Here is a 21,634-nt window from a genome sequence, read left to right on the forward strand (position 1 = left end):
TACAGCGCCACGGAGGGCGGGCGACAACTCGCCATCCTGCAAAAATGCGGTCGGAAGGCTTTCCACACTAAGGTGTGTAGGGCACATTTTTGCGAGCACCCGCTTCGCATTGTGTGTTTAGCTGTGCGTAGAGATTTTCCGTGCACTATTTCAGTGCTGGCCATCAGGCGTTCGTGCAATTCACAGCGTGCAAAGGCGCAGTGGACAGAAGTAGCTCGTGGTGGCGATGGGACTGACGTTTCGCGTGTCTGAGAAGACGGCTGTGGGGTCTGCGAAAACATCTCTGCGTTCCGCGCAGGAGCTTCGGAAGAGGTCAGTTGCCTTTGATCTCCAGCCATGTGTACCCAGCCGCTAGTAAGTGGTTTGTGTGCGCTGATTCTGTCAGTCCCGCTGTCGTCATTCACTGGGCGGACATCCGTTTCGCCCACATGGCCACGCTTTGGCTGCAGTTGTTTTCGATCTGCCGCGGCATTGGTGTGAGCACGATTCGATTCGAACTCCCTTCCGTCGAATTCCTGTTCGAATTCCTGTTTCGGGTGACTACGCGACCCAAAGGGCGAGTTGCTACGCTTGAACAGACTTCGCAGTAATGAAATTACAGTAATTATATTACTTTTTGATGAGTAATGTAATGAAATGAGATATATTGTCGCGCTAACGTCTTTCAAAATTCATTCTTTCCGCGGACTATACGCGAGTAGAATTGATTAACCAGCAAGCTTGATAGACTGCCCTACCACTGCATCCTTTATGCGCATGCTTACGCAAACTTCGGCGTGCGCACATGCTTCAATTTTCTTGCGCATGTGTGTTTGCTGGCAGGGTTCATGAACATTTATTGTTACGCGTTTTTTTCTCTGGTTGTGATCGCTCCTTTTCGCGCAGTACAATTACGTGTTTATATATGACCGGTGTAGTTTTTTCCGCCCATTGCATGCGTGTGCCTGCTACTGCTGGCAGCATTGTTCTATACTATTTTTTTTCGTTACCTGTGCACCATCACATAATGTGCTTTCGTGTGCGCAACGCGCATGTCCTACGGTTTGTTTTTCTTGCTATTTTGTCTTGTCCTCTTTGGTGCAGTCACGTTGTAGATAACTTTTGTTAGGGCTCAGTGCGCCCTGTGTTTTCCTGTCGTGCATTCTGTTATCAGCTGGTTTTTTCCGCCCACTCCTCCCCGCAGGGGGCACCTTGTGTACTCAAGGTGTTTTGGTGAGTAGCGCCACCACGGTCCCGAGCTCCGCAGGGGTGCCTACTGCCATAGGCACTTGGTGACCTGCAACACCACGGGCCCGAGCACATGTGGGTTGGACCCACCCACGCCCCGGCTGTGCGTGGCTGAGCCGTGTCCGGGGAAAAGGGAATCCTGGTGGCTGAGCCAAAGCCGGGGTTGTTTTGGACCTTCACGGCCCCCCGGTAGAGGCAACACGCCACTTTTGCCCTGCTTCTCGCAGACGGTGCCCCCGGTCTGACCCGCCCGGGGGGAACCAGCCAGTCGCCTTTTCCTGCCTCCCTCTCAGCTCTTTCACCTTCCTGTCATCTCTTCTTTTCCTCATTTCCACACATTTCCAGGCGGCGAGGGTTAACCCTGGGTAAGGAATCAACCTTGAGGACTTAAACAGGTTTATAGCAGCTATGTATGGCTAACGCGCATCTAGCGCGTTCCCAGGTTGGGCTCGGTGGTGGGCGGCCAGCATAGCTGCTGAATTGATTTCACTTGTTATGGCAACAAGATTTTCTGCATCCCATGATCGTCCTCCAAAACGGGGGCGCAACGAAGCAGTCCAGCAGTTTTTCACTCCTAAAAAGTCAGAAAATTTCCTAAAGTTCCACGTCATGCACTACGAAAAAGAAGGCTTGTCAATGAGACGTCTGTCACCATTCTTGGTTGCCAAAGTTCTAACCTCAATTGGCTTCCCTGACTGTCGTCATCCGAGAAGAGGTTCAGCAGGCACTGGGGACTTCTACGCCAATTGTAGCACCCCGCAAGCCACATGCGATGACCTACTCCGCAGCTCTTTGTCGGCCCCGTCCTACTCCAATTTGTCAGAGGTCTTGTCATACCGCCATCCACTGTCGCCCGACCGACCCCTTGTAGTCCAATACCAGACGCCGAAGAAGACCTACGCGTGGCGAATGCCTGATAATCGCCCGCTGTGCTCCCACTGTGGAGAGGCTGACTACATCTGCCGTTGCTGCACTTACTAGAGGCTTGGTTGGCAAGGATTTTCCATCAAGCACCACATCCCCAACCCGGCTAGCAGACTACTGAGATCAAAGAATACCTATCCAACACTAACCAAGGACCTGCCCGCTTCAACCGTTTGCCATCGCGCTACCCGTACCAGTCACCAGACCTCCATAGCACTGCTGACTTCTCACTTGGAAGGTCCCCCAGCCCACGCGAGGTGAACTAAAAGCAGCAACTGCTGGAGGTGAAGTTGCACAATGGCAGAAAAATGAAAACTCTCCAACGACGCAAGGACGCACCGGACACCGTACCGACAGCCCGATGACCCGATCTAACCCTAACTTGACTCCCAAATACGACGACAGCCTAACATAGCGAAGTATACCCGACATGACCAGGCCTGCTGGTGAGAAGCCGACGGCGCATAGTTCCCGGCCAACAACCCGTACAAGCCGAGATATGATGCCCCGACATGCCCGGAACTTCAGTAAGGCTGCGTCAGACGTCCAGTTGTCCATCGACGTCGTTTATGTAGTCGTCCTCATAGACACGGGAGCCAACTACTCACTAATGAGTGGATCATGTGCGTCTAAGCTGAAGAAAGTTACGACCAGATGGGACGGTTTGCACACACACACAGCAGAAGGCCATCTTGTAACGCCAAGTGGAATATGCACATCATGCGTCACCATAGACGGCACCACGTACCCTGCTGCGTTATTCATTTTGCCTAACTGGTGCCGTGGCGTAATTCTTGGAGTGGACTTTTTGACGGACAATGGTGCAATAATTGATCTACAGAACAAGTTGGTAACTTTTTCCTCTCATCATCTATGACGCCAAAACCGAACCATGAACACCATGATGCTTAAGGATATCCAATGATCACGTCACCCTGTCGTGCTGCGCAAGCTTGATGGTTACCGTTTGTTAAGATGCTGCTTTGGCCATCAACACTATCGTAGAGAGTGGCCAAAGGTGGCTTTTCGACCGCGTTGTCTCTGTTGCAAGAGGCATTGCAAGCTTTAAGCAACACCGATCCCACATTTTGGTGGCTAATTTCACCGAGGAGTACCAGCATTTTAACAAGGGCACTGCGATTGTGTTGCTTGAAACGCAAGGAGCAAGTGACGTGATTTCTGTCACGGACTTTGAAAGCGCACCCGAAGATACCTTCAAGCTTCCGCATCTTTTCATCGTGAATTGGACGCTACCGCAAGAACGGAACAAATTATTGGCTTTGCTGCGTCGCTACAGCGAATGTTTTTGGTCGAATTCAAAATTACGTCACACACCTCTAGCAAAGCACCGAATTATAAGCGAAAAATGGAGCCTGACCTACCCGACGGTCACTGTACCGTGTGTCTTCACATGAGCGGGAAGCCACCCCCGGACACAAGTGGAAGACAGGCTCAGCGACGACATTATACAGCCATTGAAAAGCCCCTGGGCTGCAGTGGTCGTACTCGTGAAAAAAAATGGCAATTAAGGTTTTGCGTTGACTACCGGCGACTGAACAAAATCACCGAAAAGGACGTGTACCCCTGCCACGAATCGATGATACCCTTGACCACCTCTGCCATGCGAAGTACTTCTCATCGATGGTTCTAAAAACAGGCTGCTGGCAAATAGAAGTGGACAAGAGACAACGAGAAGACTGCATTGATATTCCCGGACAGCCTTTACGAGTTCAAGGTGATGCCGTTCGGACTGTGCATGGCACCAGCAACATTTCAAAGAGTCATGGACACTTTGCTAGCCGGCCTGAAGTGGCACACCTGTCTGGTATATCTTGATGACGTGGTATTCGCCTGAACATTCGAGAAACACCTTGCAAGGTTGGAGTCTGTACTCGAGGCTATTCGCTCGTTGGGGCTAACCCTGAAGCCTGGAAAGTGTTGCTTCGTGTACGAGGAACTCAACTTTTTGAGCCTTGTCGTCAACGCTGCGGGAGTCCTGCCTGACCCGGTGGAAATTTGAGCCATAGCGAACTTTGTAAGACCGAAAGATAAGGGCATGCGAGGATTTCTCGGACTGTGTGCATACTACCGGCGCTTCGCAGCAAACTTCGCACACAGTGCAGAGCCACTCACGCACTTGATGAAAGATAGCACCCCTTTCAGCTGGGAAAACTCAGAAGAAAAAGCATTCTGTGATCTGCAACAGTGCCTGTAAAGCCGGCGCATGCTTGCTCATTTCGACGAAAACGCTGAAACGGAAATGCACACGGACACCACTGATATAGGTTTGGGTGCCGTTCTCGTGCAAAAGCAAAGCGGTTGTAAAAAAGTAGTCGCCTATGCCAGCTGGGATATGTCGAAGGAGGAGAAAAACTACTCAAGCTCTGAGAAAGAGTGCCTCGCAATTATATGGGCCATTTCAAAATTTTGCCTATACGTGTATAGTAGACCGTTCAAGTTTTTGGCAGACCACCATGCGCTGTGTTGGCTCGCCAATTTGAAAGACCGCTCTGGCCGTCTTGGGTGGTGGAGCTTGCGCCTGCAAGAGTTCGGCGCTAGAATCGTCTATAAACCCGGCAGGAAACACTCCGACACTGAGTGCTTGTCCCGCGCCCCCGTCGACTCACCACCGCAAGACTGATGGAGATGGCGCTTTCTTCGGAGTCGTGACGGAGAGTGGTCTAGCTGTCCAGCTGCGTGCCGACCCCGACTTACGCGTCATGATTGACTACCTCGAAGGCCGCAATGTCGCTGTGCCTAGGCCGTTCAAACGGAACATGCCAGCATTCAGCCTGAGAAACTCTGTCCTCGTCAACAGGAATTTCAGCCCCGGAACGAGAACGAATTATCTTGTCATCCCCGCAGATCTTCGTAACGAAATTTTGGAAGCATGCCACGACGACCCATCTTCCGGACACTGGGGACAGCTTGCACTATTGGAAAAATCAAGAGAAAGTACTACTGGCCCCGCCTTACATCCGTCGTCACCCACTACGTCCGGAGCTGCTAAAACTGCCAGCGACGAAAAACACCACCAACGAGACCCGCCGGACTTCTGCAGCTGATCGCCGTGCCATCGAGGCCCTTCCAACAGATTGGAATGGACCTTCTGGGCCCGTTCTCTACGTCACAATCTGAGAACAAGCTGATTGTCATAGCCACATAGCCACAGACTACATGACGCGCTATGCAGAGACTGCCGCTCTTCCCAGGGGGACTGCACAAGAAGTCGCCAAGTTCTTCATAAACCAAGTTGTGCTGTGACGCAGAGCCCCTGAAATCCTAATCACGGACTGCAGACCTTATGCAAGGAATCTTACACTACAGCAACGCGGATCTCCCGAGTAATGACGGCGTACCATCCACAAACGAATGGATTAATATGAGGATCGCGGGTATGCTGTCTATGTATGTCGACGTTGAACATAAGACTTTGGACAAAGTCCTTCCTTATGTCACATTTTCGTACAGCACGGCTATCCAAGAAAACTACGCAGATGACACCGTTCGAGGTTGTCTACGGAAGATGGCCGACTATGATGCTTGACAACATGCTTCTGTGCGTAGAAGGCGATGACCTCAACGCCAACGTCCAAGGATACCTTCAGCGTGCGCCAGCTCACTCGAGGTCGCACAACGAACCAGTAGCTGGTGGATGCCGGGCGCTACAACCTCCAATGCCCAGACGCCAAGTACTGCCCACGGGATCGTGTGTGGGTTTGGACTCCCATTCAACAACTTGGACTTGGTGAGAAGCTTCTGCGACGGTATTTCAGACCCTACCGGGTTCTACAACGTGTTGCCCAACTTGCCTTCGAGGTGATCCCCGATGGTGATTCCGGAACATCACAACGACGCATGTGGCCCGAAGTCGTCATGTAGTTCACTTAAAGCATTACTACGCAAGATGACAGACTTTTTTTTGCTGTTTGTTCGGACTGTCTTATATTTTATCTGGTCGATGCCCTCTTAGAGGGGATGATAATGCTACGAACCATGTTTTTGGTTTGTTTGTTTGTTTATGTTTTGTTTTTGCCGACTGGTTGCACCGGGCTATGTTCGTATGGGTTTCCGAATTGAAAATACTAGTCAGAAAGACGGAACATTCTAGAGTAGTTCATATCGCCACTCTGGCTGACGTAGCCAAAATAGTATGAATCATCCCTCTAACCTAAACAGAAACTCGACAAAGCTATGGCGAGCGCTGGCTGCAAAACGTTAAGCCTTCTTCATTGTAATGCTAGAAGCCTTAACAAAAATATTAATGCCTTTATAACCTTAGTACTTATTCTAGACTTACATTTGATTGCAGTATAATAGCAATATTGGAGACTTGGTTGACAGAAAAGGAATTTATTAACATACAAAATTATAATTTTCTCGTGCTACCAAGAAAAACTAACTCAGGAGGTGGTGGTGTTGCACTTTACTTGTCCACTGCAATAACATTTAAACAACTGAAGTACATAACGGAAATGCAAAGTGAATATGAGATGTTGTTTGTAGAGCTTGGTACGGAAATTATGATTGGTGTGATCTACAGGCCACCTGGATCTGGAATGCAGGCTTTTCTAAAACATTTTTAAGACCTATTACAACACTTTGCTACCACGAATAAAAAGTGATCATATGCGGTGATTTTAACATCAACATAGCAAATCCCTCTAGGACTGATTACCTAAACTTGCTTTCCTCATATGGTTTTGAAAACCACATTGCATGTCTTACTTTGGTAACGGAAGCGTCTTCCTCGATCATTGATCACATTCTTTCTAATTTCTGTCGAAGCTCAGTAGAAGCGGGCGTCATTGCTGAAAACGTTGCTGACTACTTACCTATAATATTGCTCAAATACTCACCTTTCGAACGTTAAACATACTTCATATCAAGCTTAATGATGGGACTATGAAAGAACAAGAACAGTAATACAAGAGAAAAATCAACATAAAAATACACCAAAATAAGGCAAAGCTGCATGTTCAGGCCATCTGCCAGGCACTCTAAAATGAGCATTATTGTATGAACTCGCATGTTGGCTATGCCAAATTACCGAGCTCACGAAAGTGAGGAAAAACTTAAATTGAACGGTCACCTTTGATGATGGTATTTTAATATAAAGCATTCTTCCGTTTTAAGTATCGCTGACCCCTACGGCACAGGCATCTGCAGGTAAAGGTTATTAGAGCTTTAAATCCTATAGTGTGCACTGCGCATTTTAGGATAGCAAAAAATGTTGCGAGGTGCTCAATCTCACTTTGGCCCAATAGCGAGGTGTTTATTGATCCAGCAGTGCAGTTTCCCAGGGGTGAGGCAGCTGCGTATATTGTGCAGTTTTGATACAATGCCGTTTTCCTACGCCAGGCTGCTCCGAAACCATGACAGTTGCGAAAATTGCGCCAAACTGCTGTAAAACAGCCTTATATGCAAGGATTTTTACACTCTGACGACCCAAAAGAGTGATGGTCATCTTGGTACCATTATGTCACCTGTCTTTTGCATTCAAGTCACCGCTCTTATCATCACTCACTTGTAAATGCACATATGACAAGAAAAGAAAGACTGTGAAGTGAAGACGAGAGCTTCTAATCCAATATTTTTGACCACCTGGGGCTTTTTATAAAGACCGTGTGCCGAAATCTCGAATATGGGTGTTTTGGCTTTTTTCATTCATCAGAAAAGCGGCCACCATGGCTGGTAATCGAACCAGCGTCCATTTTGTCAGTTCAGCCCTGGCGATATCAACACCTGGCCCACCCCTCCGTGCTGCTTGGAGAGGAGTTGTGTATTTATTCGAATATTAGGCGGTCACGTTTATAAGGCGAGGGGGGAGCTGGAGGACATAAGAAAAAGAAAAAAGTTTGCACGCTAATATAAGGCGAAATAAGGAAAGAAAAAAGGCAACTGTATTCCTTACCTTTCAGCAAAGCACACACCAAGTATTCATGAACTATCTGCACACAACAATATTTATTCGGAGCGAGACGGAAGTCCAACTTAGAAACTGACTTCAGAGGTGGTGGTATCCGAATCTTCCTTGTCACTTGCGCACTCAAAGAGGTCATCGTTCTCGGCGCCGTCAAGAGCATTTGAAATGCAGCACTTGCGGAGCAATGCCGCAACCTTGTCTTCGGGGGTCGCTGCCCAAGCGTCGACTACCCACTGGGCGAGCATAGACGGGGACGCCCGCTTCAGACGTCCCGACGGCGTCAGGGCCACGGTGTCAGATGCCATCCATTCATTGTACAGCCGTCTGACATGTGCCTTAAAGGGCTTGTTAAAGCAAACGTCAAGCGGGTGTAGTTGACTCGTCATGCCCCCGGGAATGACGACCAGCTCCGTCTGGTTGTCCATGAGCTGCTTCTTCACACCTTTCGTGAGGTGCCCGCGGAAGGCGTCGAGCACCAGCATTGACCTCCGGGCGAGCAGTGCCCCTGGTCTCCGGCACCAGACCGACTTTATCCAGTCAAGAAAAAGCTCTTCCGTCATCCACCCTTTCTCCTGGCAACGAATGTGGACGTTCTGTGGGAAAAGCTCTTCCGTCTGCTTCCAAAGCCCTGCTTCCAAATTACCGGCCCATATCCCTGGTAAGCTCTGCTTGTAAGCTCATGGAGCACATAAGTGCTAACTACATAGTTGATTTCCTAGATAAGGGCAACATCCTTTCCCCTTTCCAGCACGGGTTCCGGAGGGGCTTGTCCTGCACCACTCAATTTCCACTATTCATTCCTTCTCTTCTGTGATTGATGCATCGGGCCAAATTGACGTAATATTCCTTGACGTAAATAAAGCTTTCGATAAAATCTCTCACTCTGGACTAATATTTAAACTGAACAAACTCGGTTTTCCTTGCTCGCTTGTGAAATGGATATCATACCTTGAACTTCGCGAACAATTTGTTGATTTAAATGGCTTTCACTCTAATACCCTCCCCGTTATTTCCGGCGTCCCCCAAGGCAGCGTGCTCAGGCCACTGCTCTTTCTCATTTATATTAATGATGTAACACCTTGTATAAACCAGGACGTGAATATTCGTCTATTTGCAGATAACTGCTTGCTTTTCAAAAATATTAAAAATGTTAACGATGAGGTCTCACTAAACGAAAGTCTCGATGGCGTGCTCACATGGTGCAACCTGTGGGGCATGACACTAAACCCAGATAAAACAGTGTTCATGCATATAACTAACAAAAAGAACCCTCTTGAATACCACTACACAATAAACAACACCCCTGTGAGCTTAACAAATCGCTTTAAATACCTCGGTGTAACGATTACTGGAAACCTGTCCTGGTCGGCTCATGTTGACAATATTTGCGCTTCGGCTAGAAGAAAACTGGGACTCTTAAAACATAAACTTAAACACTCCCCGCCCAACATTAAATTGTTGCCCTATAATACGTTAATCTGATCGCGCCTTGAGTACGCTTCAGTGGTCTGGGACCCGCATACAAAAAAAAGACATTGGCAAGCTCGAACAAATTCAACGGCAAGCTGTTCGGTTTATTTATAACCGTTATCCAAGACACGATTCCCCTACCACTCTAATGCAGAACAACGGAATTCTAACGCTAGAATCCCGAAGAAGAATCAACTGATTAAAATTCCTTGCCGATCTTCAGAACCGCAAACTTCGCATTGACCCATCAATACATCTGACGGGTCTTTCTTCCCGGCCCACCAGGCAATACCACCCCTTTAAATTTACCCCATTGTTCGCCCGCACAAACACTCATGAATACTCATTTTTCCCGCGCACAATATCCGATTGGAACAGTCTTCCTGCCTCTGTGTTCACTTCGTCTAATCTGCATGCATCAATTGATCAGCTTTTTCACATGTAGAAATTTTTTTGCCGTTTGCCATTTTTATTGGTGTTTTCTAAGATAGAGATTGTATAATTACATTTTGCCTGATATGCTATGTTTTTATCTTTCCACTCCTGCTTGGGCCTGATTCTGGCCTGCAGTATTGTCTAAATAAATAAATAGACACTTCGTTCTTTGGCATAGTCTTTCTGTTCAGGATGATGAAGGGGAGCAACTTCCGCCCATCCGCAGCGCAGGCTAACATCACGGTTATCCGAGCCTTCTCGTTGCCTGTAGTGCGCAGGCTCACGATCACATTTTTGGTGAATGGTCTGGGCTGACGGCATGCCAAAAAAAATCTGAGTTTCGTTGGCATTGCCAATCTACCCAAGTAGGAAGTCGTGGTCGCGTCGCAGGTCGATAACATATCTTTGGAAGGAAATTTGTTTTTCTTCATAGTCTCCTGGCAACTTCTGCATCACGGAGGTCTGCCTTTGCAACGAAAGCTCGGCCCTCTTCATGTACTTAATAATTGCTGTTTGAAATAATAAAAAAACACCACCCAATTGCAGTGCTTTTCAATTTGAATTTTTTACAGCATTTTACGTTGTCTGTACACAGCCTCAATAAAATTTACGAAGTTTGCAAGAAGGTAGGACAGTTTGTATTTTGTGATACTCAGCAAAACGCTCTTTAAAGGTTATTTCAGTCATATGTATTCTACACTGACTCAAAAGAGTGTTTATTATCCCTCAAAGTTGCTACAAAGTTGTTTTCTAAGCTCCTAAGACAATGTATTCAATGTCGTGAGCTGCTCCAAATCAAAGTAACTCTTTTTCCAATATTGAAATTTTGCTGCTGGAAAAACTTTTCCCAGTTCAGTTTACGCTGTCTCACCGCTGGTTTTCATGAAACAGAGGAACATTTGTTGTTCTTTTACCACTAAACCTACTGGGACTTAAGCTTCCAGGAAGCTTTCAGCATTGACACATACAGTTGTGTGTGATAGCGCCTGCATTTTGAACACAAGCGACTGAAGAATGCATGCATAGTTATTGAATTTTATTGCAGGAAAGTGACCTGTTATCAATTTATCTGTCGGGAAGTAAAACTATAAAATTATTAACTGGCTTAGTCTGTCTCTGGGTGCTAAATATGATTGTGAAAATGTTCACTGGCTGCCTTTTTTGGTTACAGAAAACAGAAAGTGCCCGCATGCCACGTGTGACATCATCACTGCCCAAGGGCTGTGTCATGGCAATGTCCAGAGATGCGGACTGCAACCGGGATGTGTCCTGCGGCCGAGAAACACAGGCAACCATCACCTCTAGTGCAGCAGGTACCCTTCTCGTTTATTGCATTAGCAATAAATGGGGCATGTCGGCAAGATTTTCCTATTACTTCAGCAATAGAACCGTTTTTCTTGATCAACCGAGCGACAGATAAGGGAGCAGATAACGACTGGGAATGTAGCGCATGGAAGGTCTGGGAACACTGTCTGTGATGCCACACAGACAAGTAGAAGCATGTGATACCAGCTGCAGCATCTTTGATAGGTCTTCTGAGTCACGCAACCACTTGTATGCATTTGAAATCGAGTCTGAAGTTGATGCAGGTGGCATAAGAGGAGTAAACGAGAAAGACGGCGATGAAGGGCTGATACTGGTGGGCAACAAAAGGGCCTTTGCCGCAGCATTATTATGGGCGAGTTGGCTGCTGGAGCAATGAAAGAAATTGAAGCGGTGTTGCAGGTGAGACCTCAAAAGGAGAACACATGGGGACTAGCGGTGGATCTGCTGGACTGGAGCACTGGACTCCTGCACTTGTCCTGTGTGTTATTTCTAAAGTCTGAATAGTAGCATGCTATTTTAATGTTTCACTGCTGCAACAAAAGAAGGGACGGGCAGGCAGTACCACTGCAATGCAGACAAATGTGACCACTGAGACGGAGTGTTAGTCATAGTTGGCACAGTGTATAAAGTACGTACAAAAAAAGTCTTGTGGAGTTGTGCAGGCCAGAGCAAGGTGCGCGCTATAACAGAACGTGCTGTTGGGCGAGTTGATACATACTGAATGGGAGGCGTAGCGCAAAAAAAGACGAGGACGGTGGCAAACGTGACAGGCGCCTGTCACGTTTGCCACCGTACTCGTCTTTTTTTGCGCTAAGCCTCCCATTCTGCGCGCAGTGGGTCAGCCTCAGGATTCAGCACGAGGACGAGGTCCTTATGTATTTCTAGATACATCAATGATCCTTCAAATTTTTTCTTTGAAACGGCTATTCTGTATGTATTTACTATTAAATGGTTTTCAGGTACACAGTGCGCCCTTGTGTTCCACGTCAGCACAAGCTCCCAAACAGAAGAGGAATTTCTCGGTGAGGTTACAAAATCTTTTCTCTATTTATACATTGAAGTAGGTGACAGCAGAATTACAAATATCATTGGCACATACCTTCTCAATAACTTTTTGTGCAATCTTGATCCAGTATGCTCATGGCGTTGTTTTAAACTATAAGAATTTATCTACATGGGGAATTTAAAAGAGGCACTGATGTGAGTGGGAAATTGTTAAACCACCTTACTAGTTTGAAGTCTAGAATGTCGTGGCCGTGTTGACTGTGAGAGGAAAACAGTCAATCAGATGTAACATAGAGATAGATACAAGTACATGTGCTGTTTTTGTTGACAAAGAGCGGGAATGTTGGTCTTTTTTGTTTTTCTCGGCATATTTCCAAGATGCGACTAATCTATGCTCTGAATTTTTTTTCGTTTGGTTTACATGTGTACTGTGTCAAAAAAAATCGCTTTCAGTGCACTGCTTATTCTGCATGACAATGCTTGTTGACTTGCTCATGTCTGCTATGATGACACACTGTTAAGTCGACAATGCTAAACAGCAGATTTCTTGAAATTATGACCTCAACACACTGTCTTGAAACAACAGTTTTTTTGGTCATGCAATGGGTGCAAGTCATTGTTCCGAACCATGAATGCCAATTTGGTTGTAGGCATCCTTAAAGCCACTGAACTGTAAAAGCAAATTTGTTTTTGTCAATACGTTAGTCTTGTGAATACAAATACAGTCGAATCCCGCTACAATGAAACTGACGGGACGTGCAAAAAATTTGTTGAAGCGAAAATTCGTTGAAGCGAAATCTGCCCCAACACAGCACGGAAGGGCAAGAAAAATAGCACGATATATTTCCGCATTATTGGCAGCATAATACAATGTTTAGAAAAAAGAGTGACGCGCAGTAACGTCGTGTTTAGTCAGATAACAAACATGCCAATCGTTATGTTTTTTTTTTACCAGCACCCGAAGAGCGTGATACTGAGGAGAAGGGGAGAGGTGAAGAAATGCAGGTGCAAAGCGTATTACTGTACAACAAGGCGTTTCCGTCGAGCTGATTACTTGCAGATAGCTGCTACGTGGTTGGAAGCCCCCCCCCTCTCGCTTGTGGCAGGAACGGCGCCGTTATCTTAATTATCCTCCGACTAGGCACGGCAGCAACTGACCTTGGTAGGCAAGCCGCGCGTGCTTGCATTTATTGCGATCGCCAGCTCGCGACTAAAATAGGATGACGCGGGTTCAAGACTAAACACGAAAACATTATTTTTTCTCTTGACTTTGAAGAATTGTAGCAGGAAAAGTGCAAGGGCAGCTGCTTACAATACATACATGACGACGCTGCGCGAGGAGCCATGCCAGCAGCAGTGCACATTCGCGTGATTTCAACTGGATACGGATTGGCTATAGCTCCAGCTTGGCGAACCTGGCTTGCGCCTCGTGTAAAGATAGCCCGCCGCATCGTTATCACCATCAACAATGGTGTCCACCTATGAGTTTTCTTTTGTTTTGGGTGGCAGTGTGGGCGCACCGCACATGTTTTCGGTGAAACTAAGCGTCCTGAATAGATAAAAAGTTACAGATAGCTGGCGCTATGCTTATTTTATTGTAAAATAATTGTTCACACCCAGCCCAAATCATCAAAAATTTCGTTGAAGCGAAAGCAAGCCAGACAAATCGTTCGTAGTGGCGAGGACTTCATTACATTGACTTCTATGGCTAGCTGAGGGGGACTTGGAAATATTTCGTTGAAGCAGACTTCGTTGTAGCGGAATTAGACTGTATACTACTCGCAGCGGCACGAGTTATTATCGCAGAAATTCCAAAGGCATCAAAACAGGTGTCAACGCCCTATCCACTTTTCCGCACTACACTTTGTGACATCACATACAGCGAATGCATGGTGCAACAGTATTGGTGGAGGCCTCCTAAGCATTTTTCTGAAACGAACATGAAGGCAGCGGAGACGCACAAATAAAAAATAAATGTAGCAGGAACCTTTGATGTTTGCTCACTTTTGATGAGCCCCATACTACATCAAACATACACCATAAAATACAATGCCTCAGCCTGAGTGGTAGGCTGCATTCATTTCAATTTCACTGAAATGTCCTGCTTTGCATGCCAGCACAGCGAAACGATGCATGCACGTGGGTACATGCCAAAGGCTACCACTCCTACTGGCCACTGGTGTGCGTATAATGAAACAGCCAGCGTTAAAAGCAGATATTACTATTACTAGCACGTTTTACAGAAACAAGAAAGACGTAAATTTTTTGGATCAGCTGCAAATTTTTCAACACATGCTCCCGGCGGCACGACCGCGGCAGACCCGGCGCGCCTGGAGCGCTCACACAACAGCCCGGCCATTCCCAAACAAAAACTAACCAAGAAGGGAGGGAGAGCTCATACGTCACTGCCAGTTGCTAGCTATGCAGTCGGGTGCCTCGTTCCTATCATCCACGGGGCTGCGCAGATCTGTCCGTAAGAGCTGAAATTTTGTCCGTTGCAAACAAAGAAGTTTCGCCAGGACTTCTCAGCAATTCATATCATCCCGAAATTCGAATGACTCAGAATCGTATCATTGAGATTCCACTGTATTTGCAATTAGTTTACAGCTTATGCATTGCCACACCTCATCTGCATGCTGATCTAAGGATTAAAAAAAATAGAGCGCGACTTGGACAACAACGGTAAAGAAGGACGACGGGACAAGCCCTCACTTGCAACTTCTTTGCTAGATCATTTGCTTAATGATCTAAGGATGGTGGCCACGTGCTGTGTCTGGCATCTAGCCAGCAATATTAAAAGCTCGTCGCTTGCCCTGCAAAGCAGCAGATACCAACAGTACTACGAGACATTTGTGTAGTTTCAAGCAGACATTTTTGCAAACCTATTGCAAAACACCAGTTAGCAATGTTCACATACTGCTTGTGAATACTTATGGCTTTAAAATATTTACAGCAGTTGTCCTATATGTTACTAGTACCAATGAAGTTTGCACTATCTCCTAAAATTTTTGTCAGGAAAAAGAGGAATATGCAACTCATAAAGCAATGAGCACAGTCTAAATGCCACAATTTTTCTTGCACAAAGGCCTATTATAAAGCATTCTGCTTGTAGTAAAGGTGAAAACAGACTGGGTAGGCGAAATGCACACCTAATAGAAACAAGCATGTTTCTTTTAGTGTAACTAACCAATTTCAAAGGTAGCGTGAGTTGTTGCGTCATGTACATTGAGTTCAACTTGGACAATCCTGCTAACTTCTTCTAGACCAGTCAGGCACTTACGAGTAGCGTTTATGGCTTTGTCAGATTAATGGTGTCCGGGACTTGATGCTGCATCATGGAAGTTTACTTGAGGGCTGAAAAGATGCTCCAGCCATCAGCTAGTTTTTCTTGGATTGGGAAAACAAACATGGTGCATTCACGTGTACACTAAAGATTGGTATAACACCGGTCTCCTTAGATGCTGTCACTTGATTTTTGCAGCGCTGGAGGTGAATGATGCCCAAGCCTTAACACCTAACAAAGACGGTGCATCACAAGCCAGTGCAGGCATTGTGGCAAAAGCTAGCCTTCACGCCTGCTCCGGCTGCCCACATCCTGGCAGCACTGGGTAGGTAAAGGTGCAATGCTTGTAATAATGCTGTTGCTTGTAGATGTACAGCCTCCCTAAGTTTTAATAATATAGCGGGAGCGACGACCAACCGGCATGTCAGCGCCTTATCACGGTGTTCAGCAGCGAAATAGGCTAGAGTATGCGCGCGCTCATAGGGCTATTTGCTGTATGAGTGTTATCTGCTACGCTGTTTCCTTGGGAGTGGTACACCCTCTACCACTGCACCTGAATGACTTGGTGCCCCACGCTGCTTTGCCATCTTTGGCGGCACCTAAACGGCCTTGCAAGATCAGAAAAACGGGGTGTGTTACCCTGAGAAAAACAGCGGAGCAGACGGCGCTCCCACAACAGGTAGTTCTATGCGCGAGCACGTACCCTTGCCTATTTTGCTGGTGAACACCGTGATAAGGCGCTGACATGCTGATCGGTCGTTGCTCCCACAATATTATTATAAATTTGGGAGGCTGTACACTGTGCTGAGCCTGGTTTGTCATTTTATTGACTTCATCTTAAGTGACAGTCCAGGTATTGTTCAGCAATAGACATTCTAAATGTGGTTCGAAGCAGGGATCATAGGATGGTTAGGTGCAAGGTAAGCCTGAATCTTAAAAAAGAAAGAAGGTAACTTGTGAAGACTAACAAACCGAGCATGCAGTCAGTGAGAGCCAAAACAGAGGAGTTTAAAATAATGTCAAAACATGTTTGCGCTCCTAAACGAGTCCGAGAATAGTGTGGACAGGCTAAACAACAAACTAACAACGGCAACCACAGAATCTGCAGCAGCTGTGGGAGGAGCATGTAGGAAAGAGCAAAGCTGACTAAGATAATGAAGGCACTAATTGCAAAACCTAATAACATGAACATGTCAATTGCAGTGGATCAACTTGAGTTAGCGGAGCTGTCTGAATTGATTAACAGGAGTAAAACAAATGACATTCGTGCATATAACATGGCAGTGATAGAGGACACACTGCAAATAGGAGGAAGTAGGAAAGCAACTAAAAGGAAGCTGGCCATTGGCAAAGACGGAATGTACGCACTCAGAGATGAGCTGGGTAACATTAAGCTTAACATGGCCAAAATAAGTGCCCATAGTGTGGCAAAACACAAACAAAATTCTTATTCATAAAAAGGCAGATACCAAAGATCTTAAGAATCACAGACCCAAGAGCCTACTTGCTGTTTGTAAGCTGCTTAATAAAGTTATGACCTCTGTTGTGTACTCTTAGCACTAACACTGACCATTTACTGACAGAAAAACTGCTTTGTAAGGCCAAGCAGCTTACTTTTCATGTTCCTTGCATTATTGGATTGTAATTTTGTTTAACCTTGTGTCTAATTCTGCCCACTTGTTACTTTCTGATGACAGGCTGGCAATCCAGTTTAAAGAGAAGCCATCTTCCTGCCTGTTCTATCAAGAAAGCAACCACCAGAGCACATACATGGAGGTGTGCTCCAGTAAAATGCATGGCGTTTGCACTGTTCGCAAGAAATCCTTTCGTGGTAAACAATGCCAGGATAACCATATGAGAGTGCAGACCAGCCAGAGTCCCTACACTTGTAGCGTCTGTCAGAAGAGCTTCACTAAAAGAGACAGCCTCGTTACTCATGGAAGGATCCACTCTGGTGAGAGGCCTTATGTGTGTACTACCTGTCAAAAGAGCTTCACTCAAAAAGGCATTTTGGTTGCTCATGAAAGATTGCACTCTGGTGAGAGGCCGTATGTGTGTAACATCTGTCAGAAGAGCTTTACTGAAAAAGGCAACTTGGTTAGGCATGAACGATCGCACTCTGGTGAGAGGCCATATGCGTGCAGCATCTGTCAAAAAAGCTATACCCGTAGAGCTGACCTGGTTGCTCATGAAAGACTGCACTCTGGCGAGAGGCCCTACCTGTGTAGCATCTGTCAGAAGAGCTTTACAACTCATGGGGGCCTCACTGCTCATAAAAGATTGCACTCTCGGGAAGGGAACTTTGCGTGTAGCATTTGCCACCAGAGCTTTATTCGTAAAGCCAACCTGGTTAACCATGCAAGATTGCACTCTGGTGAGAGACCGCATGTGTGTAGCATCTGTCAGCGGAGCTTCATTCATAAAATAAACCTGGTTAGGCACGAACAACTGCACTCTGATGAGAGGCCATATGCGTGCAGCATCTGTCAAAAAAGCTATACCACTAGAGCTGGCCTGGTTGCTCATGAAAGATCGCACTCTGGCAAGAAGCCCTATGTGTGCACAATTTGTCAGAAAAGCTTTAGTAGGAAATATTGCCTGGTCAATCACGAAAGATCGCATTCTGGCGAGAGGCCCTATGTATGTAGCATCTGTCAGCAAGGGTTTACTCAAAAAGCCCACCTGGTTGCACATGAAAGATCGCACTCTGGTGAGAGGCCATACTCGTGTGCCATCTGTCAGAAGGGCTTTACTCAAAAGCGATACCTGGTTAACCATGAAAAACTGCACTCTGGCAAGGAGCCCTAGTGAGTGGCAGGTCAGACGTGCTTTGATAAAAAAAAGCTATGTGATTGGTTATGAAACATTTTTTGGGATGAACAACTCTGTTAGGGGAATTTCTGTCTGAACCTTTGTTGTAAAAGAAGGTTTTTTTTTACATTTTTAAGCAACCAAATTGTCATATTTCTGGCTTATACCAATAAGATTTTCTTGTAAAGGGCAGGTATAAATAAATGAGATGTTGCATGCATGAAAAATTTTGTTGTGTACAGTATTTGTGGAAAAATTGTTTTACAGGACGTTTGTTAAAATAGAAGGGTGCACAGTGATGGAAGGCCGTTTGCTTCCAGTGTCAGAGGAAACTTACACAGAAGTGGTCACTACTTAACAACATCACATAGTGGCAAATTGTGTTCGGAGTTTCTCAGAAAAACATTGCCTGGAAAGCAACTTTAGCGGGTGAGAATGGATAATTGCACACATGAAAAGATTGCAGACATGAAAAGATTGCAGACATTAAAAGATTACACACGAGCACATAAATTGCATTCTTACAATCTAAAGTGTGCCATGAATACATCACCCTTGTAACACGAACGATGCACGTAAAATCTACATTTTATTGTATCTATGTCGTGCAGATTGCCTCCAGTTACTGTTTTACAGAAGCCCGCTCACATATGAAATGTTCTGCACCTGTAACCGTACTCAATGTCTCTCAATTTGGCACAGCAGACGCTGACGTTTGAACTTCAAGGGTGTGTTGATAGCACAAGCAAGATACAGTTAGGGAAAATAAGGTAGTGCCTCAGTTATTGTTTTTTGGCTACGTAAGTGATTCTGTACGGGGGTCAATTGCATCCAAACAGTGGTGAAGGCAAGAGTACGTATCAACAAACATAATGGTAAAACAATTTTGGGACCAAAAAGATCCCTAACTTTCACCATTTGTTACTGTGTAGTACTGCAGCGTTTTCGAACGCCTCAACCTTCTACATGAATAAACAGTAATGTAATATTCTATTGGATATGTAAAAATGAATGCACCCAAAACGTCGCGTTGGTTCAACTTTTTGCCACGGGCGCCGTCCAGGGAGATTTTTGTTGTTTTTTGCTTTTGACGTCAGGGGCCTTTAATCTCCGCCTATGAACTGAGGACCGGAAAAAGGACTTCCCTTCTGCGCGCACTTGTTCCTGTTCGTAAACTCCCTGTAAATAACCACAATACGTTGTTGGAACCAACGTTTATAGATACTTTTTCAGTTTTGGAACTGCGCCTTCCAAAGCGGGCGCGAGTTTACCCTAGGTGCTGAGAGGGCGCTCCGGTCGCGAGTTGCGCTGTGTCTGCGGCTACGGCAGCGGCTCCGGTAGCAGCGTTGACGGCGCACGCGGCCGGTCCGCTGGGCTCAAAGTTGCGGTCGCGGTGCAGTTGCGTGTCTGCTGTACAAGTTTCTTCTTTTCGCTTGCGTTTGTCTTCACCCTTGTGCGAGAACCTTGCCTTTTCAATGCATTCAGTTTGGGGTGCTATTGAACAGTGCGGCCGCGGGCGAAAGCATTTCGTGACTGCGTCAACGGGCTGTGTTTTCTTTCATGTGCTGGGGTAAGCGCAATGCCGACCTGGTTAATTCGCAGCCGGCTGTACGAGCTTTTCCAGCCCACTTATGCAGTGGTGCTTTGAGAAGGCTGGGCACATGCATCCTGCATGGGGTACATGCTGCTTATGCCCATTTCAAAATGTACAACTGTATACAGTTGTACTTACATAAGTAGGAGGAGGGAATCTAGCTCCTCATGCTGGAAAAACAATTATAAAAACAAAACATACCAATGAACAAAAACACAAAAATTCTTAATGCTAACATAATATAACCAGAAACCTACAATTCAAATCTCAATACAAAACATCGTAATTTATCCGGGATTTCGGGTTAGCTTTGATTTATTTGAACATAAAGGATAAAGGAAAGTGTGCAGTTGCTGCTCGTGGCTATGAGGAAATATCATTCGTGTTGCAATTATTTTGCGCGCGTGGCATATGACAATCGAATTCGTGTGTACACTTGACAGTCACTGCTACCTCGAAAATTCATTTAAAATGCTGTCGTTCTTAATATTTTAGCCCCCGCTAAAAATAACTGGGCGTACTTACATTACTGCTTGATAATACAGCCCGTTTGAAATAAATTGTGAACTGGAATATCGCGGCAACAATATGTTGAGCAACTTCCAAAAACAGTTATTTCTTTTGGAGTACGCAGGCAGAGCTGGTCACAGCCCGAGATGCCGGGGTGGAACGCTACGAGAGGGCAGGAATTTGCACGAGAGCGAATGAGTTGAAGAGCGAAAAATATCACTTGACCGCTAACCCTACGTAACGTATTATGCTACGTAGTTTTTTTTTTTTTACTGCAGGCTGTGTTATATTTTTCTGACGCTTTTTTTTTTCTCGCGCGCGCTACGTTTGCACGGCGTTGCACGAGCGCTCCGGCAAGTCGACGTTTTCATGAGGTGCCGATTATTATTCTTCTTGCCTGTTCTAGGTGCAAGCGCACCGAGCTTTTTTGCGCGATCACATCCCGGCGCTCACATGCGGTTTTGGTTATGCTTTCCTTCCGAGCGGAGCAGGATGGCAAAACACTTTTTTAGGCGCTCCGCACGTTTGCTGTGCGTGTGTGAGAGGGCGCGCTCATCTGGTAATTGTGTACATTCTTGGAAGCAAACAGCTACAATAAACAGAGGCAACGAAATTTTTTTGCCCCTTTTGTGGTGCTTCCGAGTCCACTCCTCCAGAAGAGCATATACGCGTGCTCCAGTCGGCTGAGTTCAAAGTTGCAGAGTAGTTGCGTGTTTGTACAAGTTTCTTCCTTTCGTCCGACCGGGCTTACTGAGCGCTGAAGGAAGGTGCAGTTCCGTTAATTTTGCCAACCTCCCTAGCAACTTGTTGAGGAAGCAGACTCGGTGGCGATCTCCGGAAAAGAGAAAGGCAACGTCAAAAGGAGAGCACTTGCTCACCGAGCTACAAGAGGAGCTGTCCATGAGGCGCCTGTTCCCCCGCAGTGCACCGATTTTGCTCAGATAGTCGAGAATAGTGCGGCAATACGGCTCCCAGCCAACTGGAGAACGCCAGCACTCGAAAAAGAACCAGGGCAGTGTCGGCAAATTGTTTTTTACGTGGCCGAAATGAAAGCGGGGGCCTACACAATCCTGAAGAGCGTTGTTGTGCGGGACGACATCACCTATGTTTTCCACCGAAACGG

The 21,634-nt window shown here is 46.3% G+C and overlaps 2 protein-coding genes across 3 annotated transcripts in view; both read left to right on the plus strand.

The window, feature by feature from the left end:
* Nucleotides 1-53: 53 nt before the first annotated feature.
* LOC144172802 (uncharacterized) lies at nucleotides 54-19,708 on the plus strand. The gene is made up of 5 exons (XM_077701419.1): nucleotides 54-312; nucleotides 11,154-11,295; nucleotides 12,268-12,330; nucleotides 15,795-15,921; nucleotides 17,294-19,708. Exons 2-5 carry the CDS (start codon nucleotides 11,172-11,174, stop codon nucleotides 18,402-18,404), a joined length of 1,425 nt encoding a protein of 474 aa, XP_077557545.1. The 5' UTR covers nucleotides 54-312; nucleotides 11,154-11,171; the 3' UTR covers nucleotides 18,405-19,708.
* LOC144172799 (uncharacterized) overlaps nucleotides 17,415-21,634 on the plus strand; it is a 168,381-nt gene continuing 164,161 nt past the window's right edge. For both annotated transcript variants that reach the window (XM_077701408.1, XM_077701412.1), the window contains exon 1: nucleotides 17,415-17,550. In XM_077701408.1, the coding sequence (XP_077557534.1) occupies nucleotides 17,533-17,550 (18 nt within the window). In that variant the 5' untranslated portion in view covers nucleotides 17,415-17,532. The remainder of the gene's footprint in view (nucleotides 17,551-21,634) is intronic.

Source organism: Haemaphysalis longicornis, unplaced genomic scaffold (genome assembly GCF_048455015.1).
Source record: "Haemaphysalis longicornis isolate Haplotype H1 unplaced genomic scaffold, Haemaphysalis longicornis Haplotype H1 scaffold_26, whole genome shotgun sequence".
In the NCBI taxonomy this organism is placed as follows: Eukaryota; Metazoa; Arthropoda; class Arachnida; order Ixodida; family Ixodidae; genus Haemaphysalis; species Haemaphysalis longicornis.